The sequence below is a fragment of the Ranitomeya variabilis genome, chromosome 3 (genome assembly GCF_051348905.1).
Source record: "Ranitomeya variabilis isolate aRanVar5 chromosome 3, aRanVar5.hap1, whole genome shotgun sequence".
Lineage (NCBI taxonomy): Eukaryota > Metazoa > Chordata > Amphibia > Anura > Dendrobatidae > Ranitomeya > Ranitomeya variabilis.
In genome coordinates, this window is record NC_135234.1 from 610,174,085 (window position 1) to 610,195,891 (window position 21,807).

Genomic DNA, 21,807 nt, shown 5'->3' on the forward strand with positions numbered 1-21,807 from the left:
TCAGCGGGTGATCAAGCGACGAAAGAAAGTTCCATACGATCTGCTACGACGTACGATTCTCAGCAGGATCCCTGATCGCTGCTGCGTGTCAGACACTGCGATATCGTAACAATATCGCTAGAACGTCACGAATCGTACCGTCGTAGCGATGGAAATTTCAATGTGTGACGGTACCCTAAGACTCTTGGATGATTTTGTAACACTCGTGGATTTCAAGAGACAATGACTGCCTTCTGCAATGAGTGAACAGAAGTGATCCCCTCTGATTAACATGACAAGGGTCTATTGTAGGAAAGCGTGTCGCCAGGTTTCATAACACCACAGTATAAAATCAATCTTTGATCCGACGTACAATCATTCTGAAACTTTTCCCACTTCACAGGAACATGAGCATTTCATGACTCCCAACGCATTTTTAATGTCGTTCAGGAAAACTTTTAAAAGGATGATATACCCAATCTGATATAGATTTCTGAAAAATGTACACCAGCCTCATCAGGTCCAGATCTGTTTAATACTATATATGGTTTGTATTGTGAGATTTGTGACATTTGTCCCTTTAAAGGGAATGTGTCAGTAGGATCAATAGGTAGGATCCGGCTTTATGGACATGTAGGCCATAGGAAGCTGAATACAATGATACCTTGATATTTGCAATTTGATGGTTTACTGTAGAGAAATCCAAGTTTTTCTTAATATGTAAATGAGTTGTTAAGATCTATGGGCCAGACATATATCTCCAGGAGATCTGCCTCCATAGATTATTTTAAACAAAAAAAAAGGGCATTACCAGTTAAAAGTTTTTTTTTGTTTTTATATGGTCTCCTTCAATTCTGAAATGACTTTGTGGGGCCTACATGTCAGAAAACCTCCATCTAAGACCTTATTTTTTTTCCCATTTTCATGAGGGGTAATAAGAGAAAGTGGACCCCACAATTTGTTAGGCAGTTTCTACTGAACAAAGAAATATCCCATATGGGATTAGAACTACTGTTTGGGCATTCGGCAGGCCATGAAGGGAACGAGCGCTATTGGTCATTTAAATGTGAAAATTTGTCTTTAACCCCTTGGTGGCACAGCCAGTTTTGGCCTTTATGCCAGACCATTTTGTTTTTCACTTTTCTGTTCTCACATTCCCGGAGCCATAAGTTTTATATTTGTTTGCCAACATAGTCGTACGACAGCTTGTTTTTTCAGGATAAGTTGTATTTTTCAGTGGCATCAGTTGAGAGTTTATAGTACCTATCAAACTTTAAGTTTATGTGGATACCAAATTTTTTAAATTCTTTTTTATACAATTAATACACTTTGAAAAAAAATAGTTTTATTCTGTGTTTCGAGGCAATACCAAATTTGTATATATTTTTATGTTTTGCTATTTTTTGCACAAGAAATAACCTTGCATAAAAATTGGGCAGTAACCACAAGTGCAGCAGCAACAGTGGGACACACACAGGAACAACCTCTGTATGAAGATGTATACAGCAGTAACATGAGGGTAATATAAGAATAGTATCTAGCTCAATACTACATAAGTACAACTAGGGTGCAAAAAGTACATGTGGAACATGTCAAAAGTCAAAATAAGTATTTAGATGAATCACAACATGTAAATATATAAACAGATATCCACAACGCACCCATAGAAGAAAGTGAAATCAGCTTAACAGCCTAACACCAACCATGTAAATACTGCATAGATATAAAATATGAATATAGTTACCAAGAGGAAGACCCCGGGGAGAGGTGTGGTGGGTCCCCGGGTCTTCCTCTTGGTAACTATATTCATATTTTATATCTATGCAGTATTTACATGGTACTTTTTGGTACTTTGATCGCTGTTTTTCTTTTTCTTTTTTTTTTGTAGTAGGCACGTGCAAAAAAAATAAAATCTTAGAACCGTTTAAAATTTTATTTAAAAGTTTACCGTACAGAATAATTGACATACGTTTTACTGCTTTTTGATAGGATATGAATAATACTATGTAATACTTATGTGCTGCAGTGTATTCTCTCCACTGTCAGTTTTTCACTGACATTTAGCCAATCAGGCCCCGCCATGGCGTGATTTGATTGGCTGAGGAAAATGGCAGAAAGGGTGGCCGTTGTCCGGCCTCGCTGTTCCCATAGCAACTCCTGTCTGTGCTCATGCCATTCATCAGATGTAACTGTTCCATAGTTTTTTGTTTTTAATATATGTTTTGCTGCTTTAAGGCTGTGTGCAAACATTGCAGATTTGGGGCATTTTTGGTGCGTTTTCCTTGCATATTTTTTAATAAAATATAAAAGTTCAAATCACCCCCCCCCTTTCACCCCATTCAAAATAAAACAATTAAAAAGAATCAAACATACACATATTTGGTATTGCTGCGTTCACAATCGCCTGATCTATCAATATGAATAAAAGAATGAACCCGATTGGTAAACAGCGTAACGAGAAACAAAATTCAAAACGCCAGTTATGGTTTTTTGGTCGCCGCTACATTGCAATAAAATGTAATAACGGGCGATCAAAAGATCGTATCTGCACCAAAATGGTATCAATAAAAACGTCAGCTCAGCATGCAAAAAATAAGTCCTCATTCAACCCCAAATCACGAAAAATGGAGACGTACAGGTCTCGGAAACATGGCACCATTTTTTTTTTTTTTTAAATACCAAAGTTTGGATTTTTTTGTCACTAATTAAAAAAGAACCTAGACATGTTTGGTGTCTATGAACTCGTAATGACCTGGAGAATCATAATGGCAGGTCAGTTTGAGCATTTAGTGAACATTGTAAAAAAAGAAAAAACAAAACTGTGGAATTGCACTTTTTTTGCAATTTCACCGCAACGAATTTTGTTCCCGTTTTCCAGTACACAAAAAGTTAAAACCAATGGTGTCGTTCAAAAGTACAACTTGTCCCGCAAAAAAACAAGCCCTCACATGGCCATTTTGACAAAAAAAGTAAAAAAGTAATGTCTCTGGGAAGAAGGGGAGCGAAAAGTGAAAGCGCAAAAACGAAAATACCTTTGGTCGTGAAGGGCTTAATGGAAATGTTCACAAGATCATGTAAGACATTTGCAAACTATTCTAAGGAGTCAAAGGTTAGTCACGCTACATCACCCTGAGGTTAGGACCTAGCTATGGTACTGACATCTTGCCTACAGAAAATATGGAAAATGCTGCAATGATGGTATGATAATGACAGTGTAACATCAACGTTCCCGCATCTGTCTGCGCACGATAATGGCTTGCTCATCTCTCATACACCTAGGGCTGCTCCATGGTCGTCTTCCATATGAGCTTAGCCTCCCATAAAGCCAGTATGTGGACAATCCTTGTTCAATTCTTTCTTCTCCAGTGCTTAGAAGTAAACTATATTGTGCGCGCTGCCTTTGTTAGCAGGAACCTGTGCAACTTCCTTTTCCGTCTTCTGCAGTGTTAGTTGTCCAGGTCTGCTCATGTCTCCATTATTGTAAAGCAGGCTGTGCTTAATCATTTATAACCTGTGTTGCTAAAAGTGGGAAAAAAGTCTGCTCAATCACTTCCATTTTGGTAATACACAAGAAATAAAAGCTCTTCTGAGTGAGATTGCCTTCTGTAAACTTGCCATAAAATATTAATGCCATTCAGAGTTTGGAAATTACAGGCTGCAGCGCCGGAGCACAAATGCTGTAACTAGCCAGGTTTTGAATGTAAATGATTTATTTTACAGAAAGACTATTATTATAACTTCTAAGTAGACCGCATCTGCTGGAGAAAAGCTCACCCATATGCTCATGCCTGCTTCAGCTTAAAAATAGCAGATGGTAAAACATTACGCTGTATTTCAAAAGTCAAAGAGGAGACTATTTTTTGCTTTCCGTATATTAAGATTTACTACGCGCTTCACGTTTTATAACTCTGTGCTGACACTCTACCCGTTCCATTAAATATAACCCCTGAACCTACGAGTATTTGTAGAAATGGGCCTATCCTGGGCATGATGTTATAGTGATCTAAATACGTTCTGGTGCCACAGATAATAAAACCTGTTTCATGTAGACTGATTGTAAAGCCATGTGCACTCTTTAAAGGGGTTGTCTGGTCACTCTGTGTGACTGCAGGCTTATGAAGCCGCCCAGCGCACGCTCTATATATTCCCTGTAGAGATTCGCTGGTTTCTGAGCCGGGAAAGGCAGTGATGTAAGAGTTATACATACCCCCGGCCTGAACCCGTCTAGTGGGTGCAACCTCACTCCATACACTAGTATTTAACGAGTCCGCACCCACTAGACAGGCTCTGGCCAGGAGTATGTATAACTCATACATCACTGCCTTTCCCGGCTCAGAACCCGGCAAATCCTCACAGTGCTTGTGCTAGAGGGAAGTCTACCGTCACACAGTGTATCAATTTAGACCAGACAACTCTTTTAATATTGACATTGCAGAACCAAGAAGGACAAGTCATGGAGTTATGGAAATTACAAGTTGGATAAACATGTTAATGATATGCAAATTTATTGAAAAATAGAAACAACATTTTCAAATCATTTCAATTTATTCTGTATCAAGGATAACCACCATGAACATAAATCCATGCACTTCCAAGCATTGGCTGCTGTGTCAATAACGGTATTAATGGTTGTCTGAGGAATGCTCTGCAATGCTGAATGCACTTGGGCACAGAAATCACCAAAATCTGTTGTTGGCTGCTTGCTTTACTAATGCTAATTAATGGCGTCCCAGATGTGCTCAATGGGAGACCAGTCCAGAGATGCTGCAGGAGATGGGTGGGGTGCTCACATGCAGTCTGGCGTTGTCGTGTTTAACATGGGCTTGTGTGACATTTTGGAGAAATGGTAGTACCACTGAGTACATGACCAAATCAATGTAGTGCCAAGCCGCTGGTATACCCGTAATGAAGGCTAGCCTGGTCCAATTTACTGTACATTATGCCACCCCACGTGATAATCCCAGCAGTAGGACCGGTGTGGCGTTTCCTTGTGAATTCTTTTTCATGGCATTTCCCACGTAGTTTTCAAACCAATCTTCAAGAATGATTGCTTCCCAGACAAAAGCCGAGCTCATCATTAAAGAAGATAAACCAGGGGTCTCAAACTCAGCTGGGTAAATGGCCCGCACACGGAAAAACATTTAGTTTCAGGGGCCGCATTATTTACAGGACAAAATGACATTTTTAGTGATACCATTTTTTTCTCTATACACCTTTTGAACTGGTCCCTATCTTGTAGTAATGTGCCCCATGCTTGTCCCCATCTTGGAGTAATGCCCCATGCTGGTCGCTATGTTGTAGAAATGCCCAATGCTGGTCCCCATCTTTTAGTAATGCCCCATGCTAGTCCCTATCTTTTAGTAATGCCCCAGGCTGGTCCCTATCTTGTAGTAATGTACCCATCCAGGTCCCCATCTTGTAGATATGGTCCCATCCTGGTCCTCATCTGGTAGTAACGTCCCCATCCTGGTCCCATTCTTGTTGTTATGTCCCCCATCCACGTACCCATATTGCAGACATGTGCCCCATCCAGGTTAACCCATATATGGCAGATATATGCCCCATCCAGGTCCCCCCCATATATTACAGACAGGTCCCCCATCCAGCCCCTCCCATATTGCAGACAGTTCCCCCATCCAGCCCCCCCCCCCCCCATATTGCAGACAGGTCCCCTATCCAGGCCCCCCCCCCATATTGCAGACAGGTCCCCCATCCAGGTCTCCCCCATTTTCACATAGACATAACAGAGAAGAAAAAAAAGATTCTTCTCACCTGTCCTCTGTTCCCTCGGCGTCCTTTCTGCTCCTGTGGCCCACAGGCACATAGACCCCGTAACGATCGCGCTTAGTGTATTGCCGCGCAGAGACTGGCTCTCTGCACAGCAATACTAGTGTCACCCGCCGGCCTATCAGGGGCCAGCAGCTGACATCTGCGCATGGCAGTGACGTCATACACCCCTGCGCCGGGACGCAGATGTCATCTGCTGGCCTCTGATAGGCCGGCGGGTGACACTAGTATTACTGTGCAGAGAGCCGGTCTCTGCGCGGCAATACACTGCACTACAGCGCGGATGTCGGCGGCTGCTGGAGCGAGCGCGATCGTTACGGGGTCTGTGTGCCTGCGGGCCGCGTGTTTGAGACCCCTGAGATAGACCTTCATTGTAGCCTCCATTACTGTCTCGCTCTGTACCATGATAGCCTTTATCGTGTAAGGTACGTGGATCACCTGTAGCTGGACTTCTGGCTCGTAGCCCATGGTTGTGCAAACACCTTCTTATAGTTTGTGTAGATACTGTTTGACGCCTTACGTCCTGTTCATACATTCAGTGTTTGGTGAGTATTTTACATGAGTATTTGTAAGCCAAAACCAGGAGTGGGTGATAAATGCAGAAGTGGTGACGGGTTTCTATTATACTTTTCCTCTGTATATTCCGCTCCTGGTTTTGGCAGCAGATATAAGGGTTTATTTACACTATAAAAATACAGAATTTGTGTATATAGTAAAAGTTTAGTCCATAAAAATTCCCTTACTGCGCAGTTACATATGCTTACTTATGACTTTACGCCTGGCATTTCTTTTCAGACTTCAGCCAATGGAAATGGTAACGTTAGCAATAGTTAGTAAAATGTGACCTGTGCTACATTATAAAACTACTGCGGCCACACAGGGTCTTTTACAAGCCATTTGAAACATTCTCAGAATCTTTGGGGCTAGGCTTTCCTACATTGTCTAATAAGAAGGGGATAACATATTTTAGGGTTTTTTGCAGTCCCTGGTGCCTAAGGTTTTATTTATGGCTTCCTATTATTCATGTTATACTCTGAATAAAGGAACACTGCGAAACAGTGAGGAGAAATGTGAAAACAAAATGGTGTCATAGTTTGAACTTGAACAAGATAGATTAGTTTTATAAGCTTATGTTCTTAAATAGTATTTTGTGAATATAAGAAACTATAATATTTTATCAAGGAAATATGCTTTCCCAATCTATCAATCTTTTTTTTTAATCTCAAAAACTTTTCAAAACTGTCTACATATCTGTCTGCAGTGCAGTGGGGAGAAGTTGGATAGAAAAAGAGAGACACCGTACACAAAGTGAAAATGTGGAGACTTCTAATACAGAAAAACTGCTAAAATGCAGGATGCAAGTCCTATAATAGCCAGGAATAATAATCTTCTCCATGTACAGACACATACGACAGCTTATTCTGAAAAGTCACTTAATGGCACAGTTCTACTTTAATGCTAAACATGCTGAAGTTACATCTACACAAATACAGGATAGTTATTGTGCATTTCCTCTTTCTCTCCCACATATGAATTGGGCCCATGGTATTTTCCTAATTTCAGAGGTTAAGTCCTCCACCATTGTCCTAATACCTGTATTATTAAGGAGGCGGACACTACGGGTTACTTCGTAATGAAGCAGTTGCAGTCATATAATGCAATATTTCACGGAAAAAGATAGTTATTGTAGTCAGACACCAGTTATTTCATTTTATGGCCACCATTTATTAAAGGGCAGTAAAAATGTACTGTCAAATTCTTACAGCTTTATTAACTTAGTTTTAATCAATGTGTTTTATTGGTGAATGGAAAAACAATAAAGTTGGCGACCAAGTGTAATTGATTATTTCTCTTGAGGAACTATATTGTTTCTGCCAAGACATTTTGTGTGCTTACTTCACGTTAATAAACAACTATATTAAAGGTAAGGTTCCCATATACTATTTAATCTATTTATATAGTGAGTATTCTTTCCTGCCTGAAATGGGCAAGAAAAGATATCGCTTCCCCTGGGCAGGTGACTGCTCTGCTTCAAAGTCATGGAGAAAAGAGGTTACTAGAATTAAGTATTGCTGTCATAGGCACTCATCAGGATGTGCTGTACCTGAGACAGTCTAATACAGTTACAATTAATGCCTTCCTAATTTCTTCAGTGGAAGTTGTTTCCACCTAGTAGATGTTGTCTCCTAGAAGAACTGGTTCCATAGGCATAAGGCCCAACATACAGAGTATATAGCAAGGGATGCTTCCTAGGAGGCATTCATGTAACCACATTGGGGGCTCTTTTATTGTTGTATTTCAACAGTGAACATATTACTCTTTTACTGTGCTATCTAGTGGCTACAAAGGCATTAGTGCAAAGGTTGTCAGCCTTGTCTTTATGTCAGAATTGGTGATGAGTTATCGTGCTAAGGTGCTAGTCGAGGGATTTCGGCATGTGGGAATAATATGTTCGAGATCCCACACTTGCATGATTCACGGCTGTTCTACAGCCGCAACACATGTAGGGATTACCTAATAAACAGGCATTCTATGCATGTGTTGCTGCTGTCGAATAGCTGTGGGGATTCGAGCATATTTTTCAAGCATGCTGAAGTCCCTCGGTTAGCACACGAGTATGCTCGGATAACATCTTATCTGAGCACGTCCGCTCATTACTAGTCATAATATGACATGGCCATCAGTATAGGTGTCAGACCTAGTAGGGGTCATCATGTTCATTCAGTCACTGGTGGAGTTGCCACTAAAATATATGGAGTAGGCTCTACCCCCAAAAAGCTACACTGAAATGCTGGTCTTCGACAATGCATTATATTTGAGCCATCAATGTAAGGAAATGTAGTTGCAGTATTTCTAATATGGCCCCTTGTTGGTACTATGAAGGTTAGGTGTTGGCTTTCCACTGTCTCTTATAATACTGGAATCAGTAGACAAAATAGTCCTAAGTGGGCAGAACTTTGGGGGCCAGAACAAATCTATTTTATAGCTAGGTGATCTCCTATTTTAGTTTCCCACCTATAACAGTGATATAACTTATTAGCCAAATGGATGGTAAGGTAAACAGGTAAGTAGATTATACAGAGGCAGAAATGTGCTTACTGTATGTTTTACTATATTTCAGAAGTATTCACATCTAAAAAATTACTTCTAGGAAAGAATGTCTCCTTAAGGGTACAGCACATGCATATATCTCCGGTCCGTGTTCTGTTTCTGTGTGTAACGGACTGCTCGCTGGCTACAGCACATGGACAATTTTCCACCCAGGCTTGAAAAACAGCAGCATGTATTAATCTGGCCTGATTTTCAGACTAGTGTATGTATATAGTATGCAGCTCCTATGCCCGTACACTGTGCGTCTTGCAGATGTGACTGGTCCTTAAATTTTAGCGCTAGTCTGACCTTAGCTGAATACATTTTACCTCTGTTATACCTTGCGATTTGTGTGGCACTAAGCCTCTGTATGAAATAGAAAGTATTTGGAGGTGCATGAGCCTAAATATTCATATAGGTGCAACATCGCTGGGAACAACTTGGAATATACAGTTGTGTTCATATATTAAGGGGTTGTCCAAATTATTTAGAGAGCTGCTCACAGGCAGAACTATACAGAAAGTAATCATATAGTTGCCCATGTGATCCCCCTCGTTCCAGCACTGCTTGCCCAATTTTCCTCACTGTCCTTCTGTTTTCCTTAGTTGCATTGATAATAACTTTTATTCCCCCACGTGACCGCTGCAGCCATTCACTAGCTTCAAAGGGTAAATTTGTGTGTGTATATATTACCTAGCTGTGTTGCTGCCTGTGTGTAGTTTTTTAATTACATTGGACAACACTTTTAAATGGATTGCACTAATAAAAGCCATATTTCTAGATCTTGCCCACAAACTGGTACACACAATCATACGCCGATATGGTGGGGATTCCCTAGCCACCAGGCAACCCCCACATGTACTTATGCTGGCTAACAGATGTAAATCATTCAGCTGCAGCAAGAAAAACTAAAACGCCGTGCACTAAAAAATACTCGGAGGACCCCCGAGCATGCTCGAGAAATCTCGAGTAACGAGTATATTCGCTCATCACTACTTGTGGATACTGCTATTTGCATGGATGTTCGGCTTAATGTATTAACAGCAATGTCTGTCCTATGATGCCTTCAAAGAAAGAAGCGTTTAAAGCGCAGGGACTTTACTCGCAGCATATCATGGTTTTGGAAAGTAAAATAAACTACTACATGCATTTGATCTACTTGATTTGCGTTTTGGTGATTTAAACCTTTTGTTTTTCATTTTAGGCGGATCCCCTTATATAGCAATGAAAATAAATGAAGCGAAGGACTTACTGGAGTCTAGTACAAAACAATGACATAAGAGAGATGAATAATAAAGTTTTATTAAGTTATTTGCTGCCAGGAAAGATAGCGCACTGCCTGCGCCTGTCTACCTGTTACCAAGATTTTTTTTCTTTTAAATGTTATTTATACAGTTTATAAACCTCTATATTTGATGAAAGAAACTGTCTTATTTTTTCTTATATTTTCATACAACTGCAAGGAAAGTGTGCAATGGTAAAACTAGAACTAAACACGGAATACCGGTGACACGCATGACCTGACTTACATGGATGTACGTTACATTTCTCTGTATGGAGTAAATTAGCAGCCTCTCCAGAATCTGAATGTTTTTCAGACTATTTTGTGTATATTCCCGGGCAAATAGTCAGTGCTGTAACCTTGGCAAGCTCAGAAGAGCGGGAGCTGTAGAAACTTCATCACATTCTGTGCCTGGATCCCAGCTGTTCTTTTAAGCGGCCCTCCGCCAGCTTCACAATCATCTCTCTCTTTGGACCATCGTCTTTATACATTGGATGCAGAGCACGACCATGTAATGTGGAGCAAAAAAATAAATATGTAATAAAATGTTGTAGTCGCTGCCAGCTTCTCCCTGCAATCAACGGCTACTGGCTGAATAGAGCGGAAAACTCACAAACAATTTCAACAGGAGGGGAGGGAAAGCTATCAGTTTTATTTAAAGGGAAATGTCAGAACTGGCAATTATATAAAATGTAAATTGTATGCATAGCACATTAGAAATGACACTTTATAGGACTCATCAAGGACCCCCTGAGCTTTAATAAGCTGTAAGTTCAAAAGATCAGTCTATGTGAGTGGGCAGAAAAACAATTCCTGGCATCATTATGAATGTTCAGCCCCAGCTGTGAGCTGGAAGATGCATAATATTCAGGAGGAAATTAAAGAACAGGCCTACTGTGTTAATGGAGTACACATTGGTGAGCTACACTACCTTTGTTATGTAGATTGTGTTGTGAGGTCAATGAGCCATGGGATATATTGAGCGCGTAGTGACCTATAAATGTTAGCATGCTGCAATAGAGGTTCCCTATAGAAAGCTTAAATCTTACATTTCCTGACATTTTATTTCAATCTTCTAATTTGCTAAATTGTTTTTAATGCATGCTTTTTCCCTGTCAAATTACCGTATTCAGTTATGCTTTTTAAAACCGATGTCATTTATATCACAACTAGATGGTAGCCCGATTCTAACGCATCGGGTATTCTAGAATATGTATGTAGTTTATTTATGAAGATTTTAGAATAATACACTGAATACTGTGCCTGTCGCTGATTGTTTGTGGCCGGCCACGTAGTATATAGCACAGCCACGTAGTATATAACAGCCTACGTAGTAAATAGCAGCCACGTAGTATATAGCACAGCCCACGGAGTATATAGCACAGCCCACGGAGTATATAGCAATGTGGGCATCATCCCTGTTAAAAAAAAGAATTAAAATAAAAAATAGTTATATACTCACCTTCCGTTGGCCCCCGGATGTAGGCGAAGCGGTTACCGACGCTCCTCGCGTGCTCCGGTCCCAAGAGTGCATTGCGGTCTCGCGAGATGATGATGTAGCGGTCTCGCGAGACCACTACGTCATCATCTCGCGAGACCGCAATGCATGGAGCGGTCACTGGAGCATCGCGAGGAGCAGGAAAGGCCTGTTCCTGATCCAGGGGCCGACGGACGGTGAGTATATAACGATTTTTAATTTTTTAAATTATTTTTAACATTAGATCATGTATATATATGCGTAGTGTATAGCACAGCCCACGTAGTATATTGCACAGCCACGCGGTACATTGCACAGCCCACTCAGCACATTGCGCAGCCCACGCGGTACATTGCGCAGCCCACGCAGTACATTGCGCAGCCCACGTTGTATGTTGCGCAGTCCACGTAGTGTATTGCGCAGCCCACGTTGTATAGTCACGTAGTATATTGCCCAGCCACGTAGTATATAGCACAGCCCATGTAGTATATTGCCCAGCCCATGTAGTATATTGCCCAGCCACGTAGTATATAGCACAGCCCATGTAGTATATTGCCCAGCCCACGTAGTATATTGCCCAGCCCACGTAGTATATTGCCCAGCCCACGTAGTATATTGCCCAGCCCACGTAGTATATAGCAATGTGGGCATCATATCCCTGTTAAAAAAAAGAAATAAAATAAAAAATATAGTTATATACTCATCTTCCGGAGCCCCCGGATCCAAGCGAAGCGGTTACCGACGCTACTCGTGCGCTCCGGTCTGAAGAGTGCATTGCGGTGTCGAGATGATGACGTAGCGGTCTCGCGAGACCGCTACGTCATCTCGCGAGATCGCAGCATGGTCCGGTTACCGGAGCGTTGCGAGCGGGAAAGGCCTATTATCGATTCGGAGGCCGACGAACGGTGATTATATAACGATTTTTTTAATTATTATTTTTAACATTAGATTGTTTTACTATTCATGCTGCGTAGGCAGCATGAATAGTAAAAAGTAGGTCACACAGGGTTAATAGCAGCGGTAACGGAGTGCATTACACCGCGGCATAACGCGGTCCGTTACCGCTGCGATTAACCCTGTGTGAGGGCAGACTGGAGGGGAGTACGGAGCGGGCACTGACTGCGGGGAGGAAGGAGCGGCCATGTTTCCGCCGGACTGTGCCCGTCACTGATTGGTCGTGGCAAATCAGCGACTTGGATTCCATGACAGACAGAGGCCGCGACCAATGTCCATGACAGAAAGAAAGACAGAAAGGACAGACAGACGGAAGTGACCCTTAAGGTACCTTCACACGAAGCGACGCTGCAGCGATAGCGACAATGATGCCGATCGCTGCAGCGTCGCTGTTTGATCGCTGGGGAGCTGTCACACAGACAGCTCTCCAGCGACCAACGATGCCGAGGTCCCCGGGTAACCAGGGTAAACATCGGGTTACTAAGTGCAGGGCCGCGCTTAGTAACCCGATGTTTACCCTGGTTACCAGCGTAAAAGTAAAAAAAACAAACAGTACATGCCCACCTGCGCGTCCCCCAGCGTCTGCTTCCTGACACTGACTGAGCTCCGGCCCTAACAGCACAGCGGTGACGTCACCGCTGTGCTTTCACTTTCACTTTAGGGCCGGCGCTCAGTAAGTGTCAGGAAGCAGACGCTGGGGGACCAGGGTAAACATCGGGTTACTAAGCGCGGCCCTGCGCTTGGTAACCCGATGTTTACCCTGGTTACCAGTGTAAAACATCGCTGGTATCGTTGCTTTTGCTTTCAAACACAACGATACACGGCGATCGGACGACCAAATAAAGTTCTGGACTTTATTCAGCGACCAGCGACATCACAGCAGGATCCTGATCGCTGCTGCATGTCAAACTAAACGATATCGCTAGCGAGGACGCTTCAACGTCACGGATCGCTAGCGATATTGTTACAAAGTCGTTTCGTGTGAAGGTACCTTTAGACAATTATATAGTAGATGTGGTAACAGCTATTTTGTGTGTTCAAACGAAGTATAGGCGCTCAAGGCATCAGGACGGGGCCAAACACCTTCCCACCTGCTAGTTTTCCCTCTATCTCTCCCACTCTCCTCTTCTTCCATTGACGGTTCTGGCTTCATAGAGCCAGAGAAGTTACTATAGGGCAAAAAGTGGAGACACAAAGTGCAAAATAGGGTCTTTATCCTACAGATAACCAAGAGAGCTTTCTTAGAATTGCTCACCTGATTTTGTTGAATGGAGAGCGTGTAGAGATTTCGGCTGCTGCAGATCCACAGGCCGTTCAACGGCTTTATGACAAGATAAACTGTGTAGGAGGTGTGGGTTAAATCCGCGCTGCCTTAATAATGAAGTTCCAAAGGATGATGAAATTAGATGGTGGTTTATTCAACGCATTTGAAGGTCAGTGCGACACCTTCTTGAGGAAATTCCACATACATCATACAATACAATGTTTCCAATGTATGGAAATAAAAACTAGTATAAAGAGTTTGTGATTAACTCATGTGTTGTTTTTTTTTCAACACACCCGTTATTTTGAACACTACTGTATGATACCTCCAACAGTCCCATACACACATTATTAACTCCATAAAGCTCCCTACAGCTCCCCACTGAGATAATGACTTTGGGGTTTTCTTTGAATGTAAGCCATAATCATCAACATTAACAAGAAATAAAACACATGAAATAGACCACTCTGTTTGCAATGACTCTATATGAGTTTCACTTTATGTATTGAACAGCTGAAATAAACCAACTTTTTGATGTTATTCTAATTTTGTGAGAAGCACCCGTATATGCCATAACAGAACAAAATGCAGTACATACAAATGGGAACACACCCAAGCTTATTATAGAGATGCTTGCTCCTAACGGATTACTACACAATTAAAGTTTCTATCTGTAGTGCTAAACTGTAAATATGAGATATGAATAGCATTACTGCTCTAGACATTAAGAAAAAAATGGAGATACTTAGCACGTAATTTGGCCAGTTCATGCATGCTCCGCAACCAACGTCAAGACGATCTCCAGTTTGCTGGGAACCTATGTTTCTAGTGTGAATACCTCTCTTTGGCTGAAGACTGAATTTATTGGTAGGTGTGAATTAGGTATGTATGTAGATGGGTGTGAATTGTTATATACAGAGATGGCTACTCCTAGTTCACACCTCTATACAACAGTTTTCTGATTTGGAAGTGTCAGTCAGTTGTTTTATTTTTTTTTTCTTTAGATTACTACACAGATACAAGAACAGAACAGGATCTGATGTCAGAAATATAAGTGTTTTTCTTGGCAATTGCTCGTTACCCTCATACTTTTGCCTTATTCAAACTGCATGTTGTGATCACTATATTAAAATTACATAGGCCTTTTTAGATACCACTTTTATGAAGACTCTTTCAAAACTTTATTTTCACCCAAAAATAGATTCAAAGGTAATTTATAGAAAAAGTATTGATGGAATTTGATAGAAACCATTTTTAATCCTGAAGGGATCATTTAAAGAATTTGATACTCCCTCTTACAGGCAGAATTATAACAACGTGGTTTACTGTATTGTTTCCGTTACGTGATGCCTACTTATAGGGGTTGTCCACCTTTAGACTGATGGACAGGTCTAGTCCCATGCTCCTCCACCAGCAGCCACTGTATTGACAAAAGAGCTCTGCAATCTGAGGAATGTGGCACTAGCAAGTGCAGAAGTACAACCTATCATACCTATATAATAGTATAAATGAAAGGAATAGAGCGCACTTACCCAAGTAGAATTGTCACCACTTTGTGGAAATGAAAGGACGATGGCCGTTTCGTGCCCACGGCACTTCAACGGGTCCTGATGACGAAAGGAAGCAGGGAGGGTTCTTTAACTATGCATTCTAATTAACTCCACCCTCAACACAACGTCACGGTGAAACAACCACCATTTATCAGAATATAAGTGTAAAAAACATACGACATTTACATTAAAAACATTACAAATGAAACACCATTTTCACATGAGCTTTAAATTACCACTAACTTTTCACAAAAAGACCGACATTTCTATTCTCTCGTTGAGTCCGAGAGGTCCCAATGCGCCTGCGCGACGTATCCACCTCGCCTCTCTTTGTAACAGAAGACGATGTAAGTCCCCTCCTTCCCGCGGTAAGGAGATTTTTTCTAATCCTGCAAAACGCAACATCTGAATATTACCTTCATGATGATCTCTCACATGGCTGATTAACCTGGGAATCCCCTTACCTGTACGTACGGAGTTAAAATGCTCCCTAATCCTAACAAACAATGGCCGGATTGTTTTACCAATGTAAAAAAAGCCGCACGGGCAGAAGATTACATACACAATATGGGTAGTTCTGCAGGATATAAAATCTTGTACTGTGTGCTGAATTGGGCCAATTTTAATCTTATTACCTGTGAGATGGTATACACAAAAATTACATTGGCCGCACTTAAAATTCCCTTGAGGGGCATTGCCACCCAACCAATTTTCTCGACCAGAGACAAACCGGTTACGTACCAAATAATCTCTAATATTTCTACTCCGTCGGCATGCAAATAACGGACCTCTATCAACCATCTCTCTCAAGTCACCATCTTGTCCCAGGATCTGCCAGTTTTTTCTAATGGCGGACCTAATTTGACTACCCATAGGTCCAAACTTAAAACAGAACACAAATTTCCTATCCTCCTTTCTTGTCTTTTTGGATGATATATTACTAACATCGGCTACCGCCGCTTTATTAAACGCTCTGTTTAAGATTGACTGTGGATAGCTTCGCCTTGTAAATCTGTCATAGATCTTTAGATTGTTGTCTAAAACCCGTGATATTACTATTTATCCTTTTAACCCTTAAGAATTGACTATAGGGTAGAGACTGTTTAGTATAAAGGGGATGGGCACTATTAAAATGTAACAAGGAATTGGATGCAGACGGTTTTCGATAAACCTCTTGTGTGAATTTCACCTTCCCTCACTTTTAACCTCACATCCAAAAAAACTAAATCATCCCCTCCAAATTGCAAGGTGAACCTCATATTCATGGTGTTGGACGTCCCCAGGTGCTCCACAAACTGTGTGAAGGCCTCCTGGTGACCGTCCCACACCATGAATATGTCGTCCACATACCTGGCGTACAGTTTGATATGTTTCAGGAAAGGATTCCTGGAAGAGTAGATATATTCCTCCTCAAATCTGGCCAAGAATAAATTAGCTAAGATACATGCGACGGGGGTACCCATAGCAGTACCCTCCGTCTGTTTGTACCAAGAATTGTCAAACTGAAACGCATTGTGTCCAAGAATGAAAGATAAACCCTCACAAATGAAAGTAATAGTATCTGCCTCAGTGGGTGTATTTTCCAGAATCATTCTAAATGTATCTACCCCTAACTTTTGTGGAATTCTGGTATAGAGACTTTAAATGTCTATGGAGGTAAGACAGAAGTTATCTTGCCATACAAAACCCTTGATAGTTTAAAAAAAATCCCCAGCGTCCTTTACAAAAGATGGAATATCTTGTAAAAGCGGGCGTAATAGCCAATCCAAATAGGAGAATAGGGGTTCTGTAAGAGAACCCACCCCCGACACTATGGGGCGCCCCGGTGGCTCTACCATAGATTTATGTAGCTTTGGTATATGATACCAATGAGGCTTCCTTGGGAATTCGGGCAACAGTTTTGCCACCTGTTTGCTGGATACAACTCTTTTTTCCACATGTTGTCTTAAAAAGAACGCAAAATGCTCTTAAATTTAACTGTGGGATCTCCTTTTAATTTTATATACGTGTTCTCATTAGACAATTGTCTTAAGGCTTCTTTTTCATAATACTCCCTTGACAGCAGGACCGTATTGCCTCCTTTGTCTGCAGCTCGTACTATGGTATCCGACCACCCCTGTATCTGTTTTAGGGCCCTCAGTTCTTTAGATTGTAAATTACTAGGGAGTTTTTTGTACAGCAGAGCTTCTACGTCTTTTATCACTTGAATTTCAAATATATCAATGGGGTTACCCAGGGACACTGGTGGCATGAATGTGGACTTAACTCCCCCAATGAAATGTGAATTAGACACGTCCCTTTGGACGGCCATGGTCAACACTGGATTTGTGAGGCCAAGAAGTAATTGTGCATCCTCGTACATCACCAAGTGGGTCCTCCGTGATCATAAATCCCAGGGGGCCCACTTGGCAAGGCACTACTCCTGGATACCCCTCCAAAGGAGTAGGGGTAGGTACAGTAGTACTTTTTGTAGATGCAAATGACTTAAAAAGATGGATTTTCCTAACAGCTATAACCCCTTTCTGACATTGGACGTACTATCCCGTCGAGGTGGGGTGGGCCCGTATGACCACCGACGGGATAGTACGTCCAGCGCGATCAGCCGCGCTCACAGGGGGAGCGCGGCCGGGTGCCAGCTGACTATTGCAGCTGACATCCGGCACTATGTGCCAGGAGCGGTCACGGACCGCCCCCGGCACATTAACCCCGGCACACTGCGATCACACCTGATCGCAGTGTTCTGGCGGTATAGGGAAGCATCGCGCAGGGAGGGGGCTCCCTGTGTGCTTCCCTGAGACCCCTGGAGCAACGCGATGTGATCGCGTTGCTCCGAGGGTCTCTTACTTCTTCCTCCCTGTGGCAGGCCCGGATCCAAGATGGCCGCGGCATCCGGGTCCTGCAGGGAGGTGGCTTCACTGCGCCTGCTCAGAGCAGGCACCGGGAAGCCTCCAGGATCTGTGCACTTCAGATCGGCGATCTGACACAGTGCACAGCAAAGTGTCAGATCGGCGATCTTACACTATAACATCATGCCCCCCCGGGGCAATGTTATAGTGTAAAAAAAAAAACATTTTCACATGTGTAAAAAAAAAAAATATTGTTTATCTAAACAAAAAAAAAACAATAAAAGTACACATATTTAGTATTGCCACGTCCGTAGCGACCCGACCTATAAAACTGTCCCACTAGTTAACCCCTTCAGTTAACATCGTAAAAAAAAAAAAAACGAGGCAAAAAACAACGCTTTATTATCATACCGCCAAATAAAAAGTGGAATAACACGCGATCAAAAAGACGGATATAAATATCCATGGTACCGCTGAAAATGTCATCTTGTCCCGCAAAAAAAGAGACGCCATACAGCGTCATCAAAGGAAAAAATAAAAAAGTTATAGTCTTCAGAATAAAGCGATGCAAAAATAATAATTTTTTCTATATAAATAGTTTTTATCATATAAAAGCGCCAAAACATAAACAAATGATATAAATGAGGTATCGCTGTAATCGTACTGACCCGAAGAATAAAACTGCTTTATCCATTTTACCAAACGCGGAACGGTATAAACCCCTCCCCCAAACGAAATTCATGAATAGCTGGTTTTTGGTCATTCTGCCTCACAAAAATCGGAATAAAAACCGATCAAAAAATGTCACGTGCCCGAAAATGTTACCAATAAAAATGTCAACTCGTCCTGCAAAAAACAAGACCTCACATGACTCTATGGACCAAAATATGGAAAAATTATAGCTCTCAAAATGTGGTAATGCAAAAAATATTTTTTGCAATAAAAAGCGTCTTTCAGTGTGTGACGGCTGCCAATCATAAAAATCTGCTAAAAAACCCGCTATAAAAGTAAATCAAACCCCCCTTCATCACCCCATCAGTTAGCGAAAAATTAAAAAAAATTATTTATTTCCATTTTCCCCTTAGGGTTAGGGCTAGGGATAGGGTTAGGGCTAGGGTTAGGGCTAGGGCAAGGGTTAGGGTTGGGGCTAAAGTTAGGTTTGGGGCTAAAGTTAGGGTTAGAGTTTGGATTACATTTACAGTTGGGAATAGGGTTGGGATTAGGGTTAGGGGTGTGTCAGGGTTAGGGGTGTGGTTAGGGTTACCGTTGGGGTTAGGGATGTGTTTGGATTAGGGTTTCCATTATAATTGGGGTTTTTTCACTGTTTAGGCACATCAGGGGCTCTCCAAACGCGACATGGCGTCCGATCTCAATTCCAGCCAATTCTGCGTTGAAAAAGTAAAACAGAGCTCTTTCCCTTCCGAGCTCTCCCGTGCGCCCAAACAGGGGTTTACCCCAACATATGGGGTATCAGCGTACTCGGGACACATTGGACAACAACTTTTTGGGTCCAATTTCTCCTGTTACCCTTGGCAAAATACAAAACTGGGGTCTAAAATATAATTTTTGTGGAAAAAAAAGGATTTTTTATTTTCACGGCTCTGCGTTATAAACTGTAGTGAAACACTTGGGGGTTCAAAGTTCTCACCACACATCTAGATAAGTTCCTTGGGGGGTCTAGTTTCCAATATGGGGTCACTTGTGGGGGGTTTCTACTGTTTAGGTACATTAGGGGCTCTGCAAACGCAATGTGACGCAGACCAATCCATCTACCGTATATACTCGAGTATAAGCTGACCTGAGTATAAGCCGACCCCCCTAATTTTGCCACAAAAAACTGGGAAAACTTATTGACTCAAGTATAAGCCTAGGGTGGAAAATGCAGCAGCTACCGGTGAATTTCAAAAATAAAAATAGATGCTCCATACCGTTCATTATGGCCCCATAGCTATGCCATATAGTGCTCTGCACCGTTCATTATTGCCCCATAGCTGTACCATAGAAAGCTGTGCCATATAGTGCTCTGCACCATTCATTATTGCCCCATAGCTGTGCCATATAGTGCTCTGCACCGTTCATTATTGCCCCATAGCTGTGCCATATAGTGCTCTGCACCGTGTTCATTATTGCCCCATAGATGTACCATAGAAAGCTGTGCCATTGCTGCTGCTGCTGCTGCAATAAAAAAAAGATGACATACTCACCTCTCTTGCAGCTCCTCAGCGTCCCGTCCCGGCGTCTCTCTACACTGACTGATCAGGCAGAGGGCGGCGCGCACACTATATGCGTCATCGCGCCCTCTGACCTGCACAGTCAGTGCGGAGAGACGCCGGGAAGATGGAGCGGCGCCCGGCGTGTGGAACGCGGACAGGTGAATATGTAATACCTCCTGGCGTCCCGCTCCTTCCCCCAGACAGCTGGTCTCCGGGTGCCACAGCCTCTTCCTCTATCAGCGGTCACCGTTACCGCTGAATAGAGGAATGAATATGCGGCTCCACCCCTATGGGAGTGGAGTCCATATTCATTTCTCTAATTAGCGGTCCCACGTGACCGCTGAACAGGGGAAGAGCTGCGGCACCCGGAGACCGTGGGACTGCAGGGACTGCGCCAGGAGCCCCTGAAGCAGGTAAGTATGCCTCAGCACCCTCTCTGTTATGACCCCAATGGCGAGGGTCTCAGAGGTACGTGGAAGTCTGCAGAATACAAAAATCCAGCTCATAGGGCAGTGGTAACTGGGTTGACCATATATCTACTCCTAACGCCAACACTAGAAGTAGCCGGGGATCATTCCTACGTTGATTCTAGATGACACGCTCCAGCCGGAGAATCTAGCTACCCCTAGTAGAGGAAAACAAAAGACCTTTCTTGCCTCCAGAGAAGGGGACCCCAAAGCTGGATAGAAGCCCCCCACAAATAATAACGGTGAGGTAAGAGGAAATGACAAACACAGAAATGAACCAGGTTTAGCACAGAGAGGCCCGCTTACTGATAGCAGAATAAAGAAAGGTAACTTATATGGTCAACAAAAACCCTATCAAAATCCACACTGGAAATTCAAGAACCCCCGAACCGTCTAACGGTCCGGGGGGAGAACACCAGCCCCCTAGAGCTTCCAGCAAAGGTCAGGATATAGATTTGGAACAAGCTGGACAAAAATACAAAACCAAAACAAATAGCAAAAAGCAAAAGGCAGACTTAGCTGATATAACTGGAACCAGGATCAGTAGACAAGAGCACAGCAGACTAGCTCTGATAACTACGTTGCCAGGCATTGAACTGAAGGTCTAGGGAGCTTATATAGCAACACCCCTAACTAACGACCCAGGTGCGGATAAAAGGAATGACAGAAAAACCAGAGTCAAAAAACTAGTAACCACTAGAGGGAGCAAAAAGCAAATTCACAACAGTACCCCCCCCTTAGTGAGGGGTCACCGAACCCTCACCACGACCACCAGGGCGATCAGGATGAGCGGCATGAAAGGCACGAACTAAATCGGCCGCATGAACATCAGAGGCGACCACCCAGGAATTATCCTCCTGACCATAGCCCTTCCACTTGACCAGGTACTGAAGCCTCC

At 42.6% G+C, this 21,807-nt stretch overlaps 1 protein-coding gene across 1 annotated transcript in view; it reads left to right on the top strand.

The window, feature by feature from the left end:
* Positions 1-10,281, top strand: part of DNAJC15 (DnaJ heat shock protein family (Hsp40) member C15) — a 46,815-nt gene extending 36,534 nt beyond the window's left edge. Inside the window, exon 6 of the mRNA XM_077297338.1 lies at positions 10,061-10,281. Within this exon, the coding sequence (XP_077153453.1) occupies positions 10,061-10,131 (71 nt within the window). The 3' untranslated portion in view covers positions 10,132-10,281. The remainder of the gene's footprint in view (positions 1-10,060) is intronic.
* Positions 10,282-21,807: the final 11,526 nt, after the last annotated feature.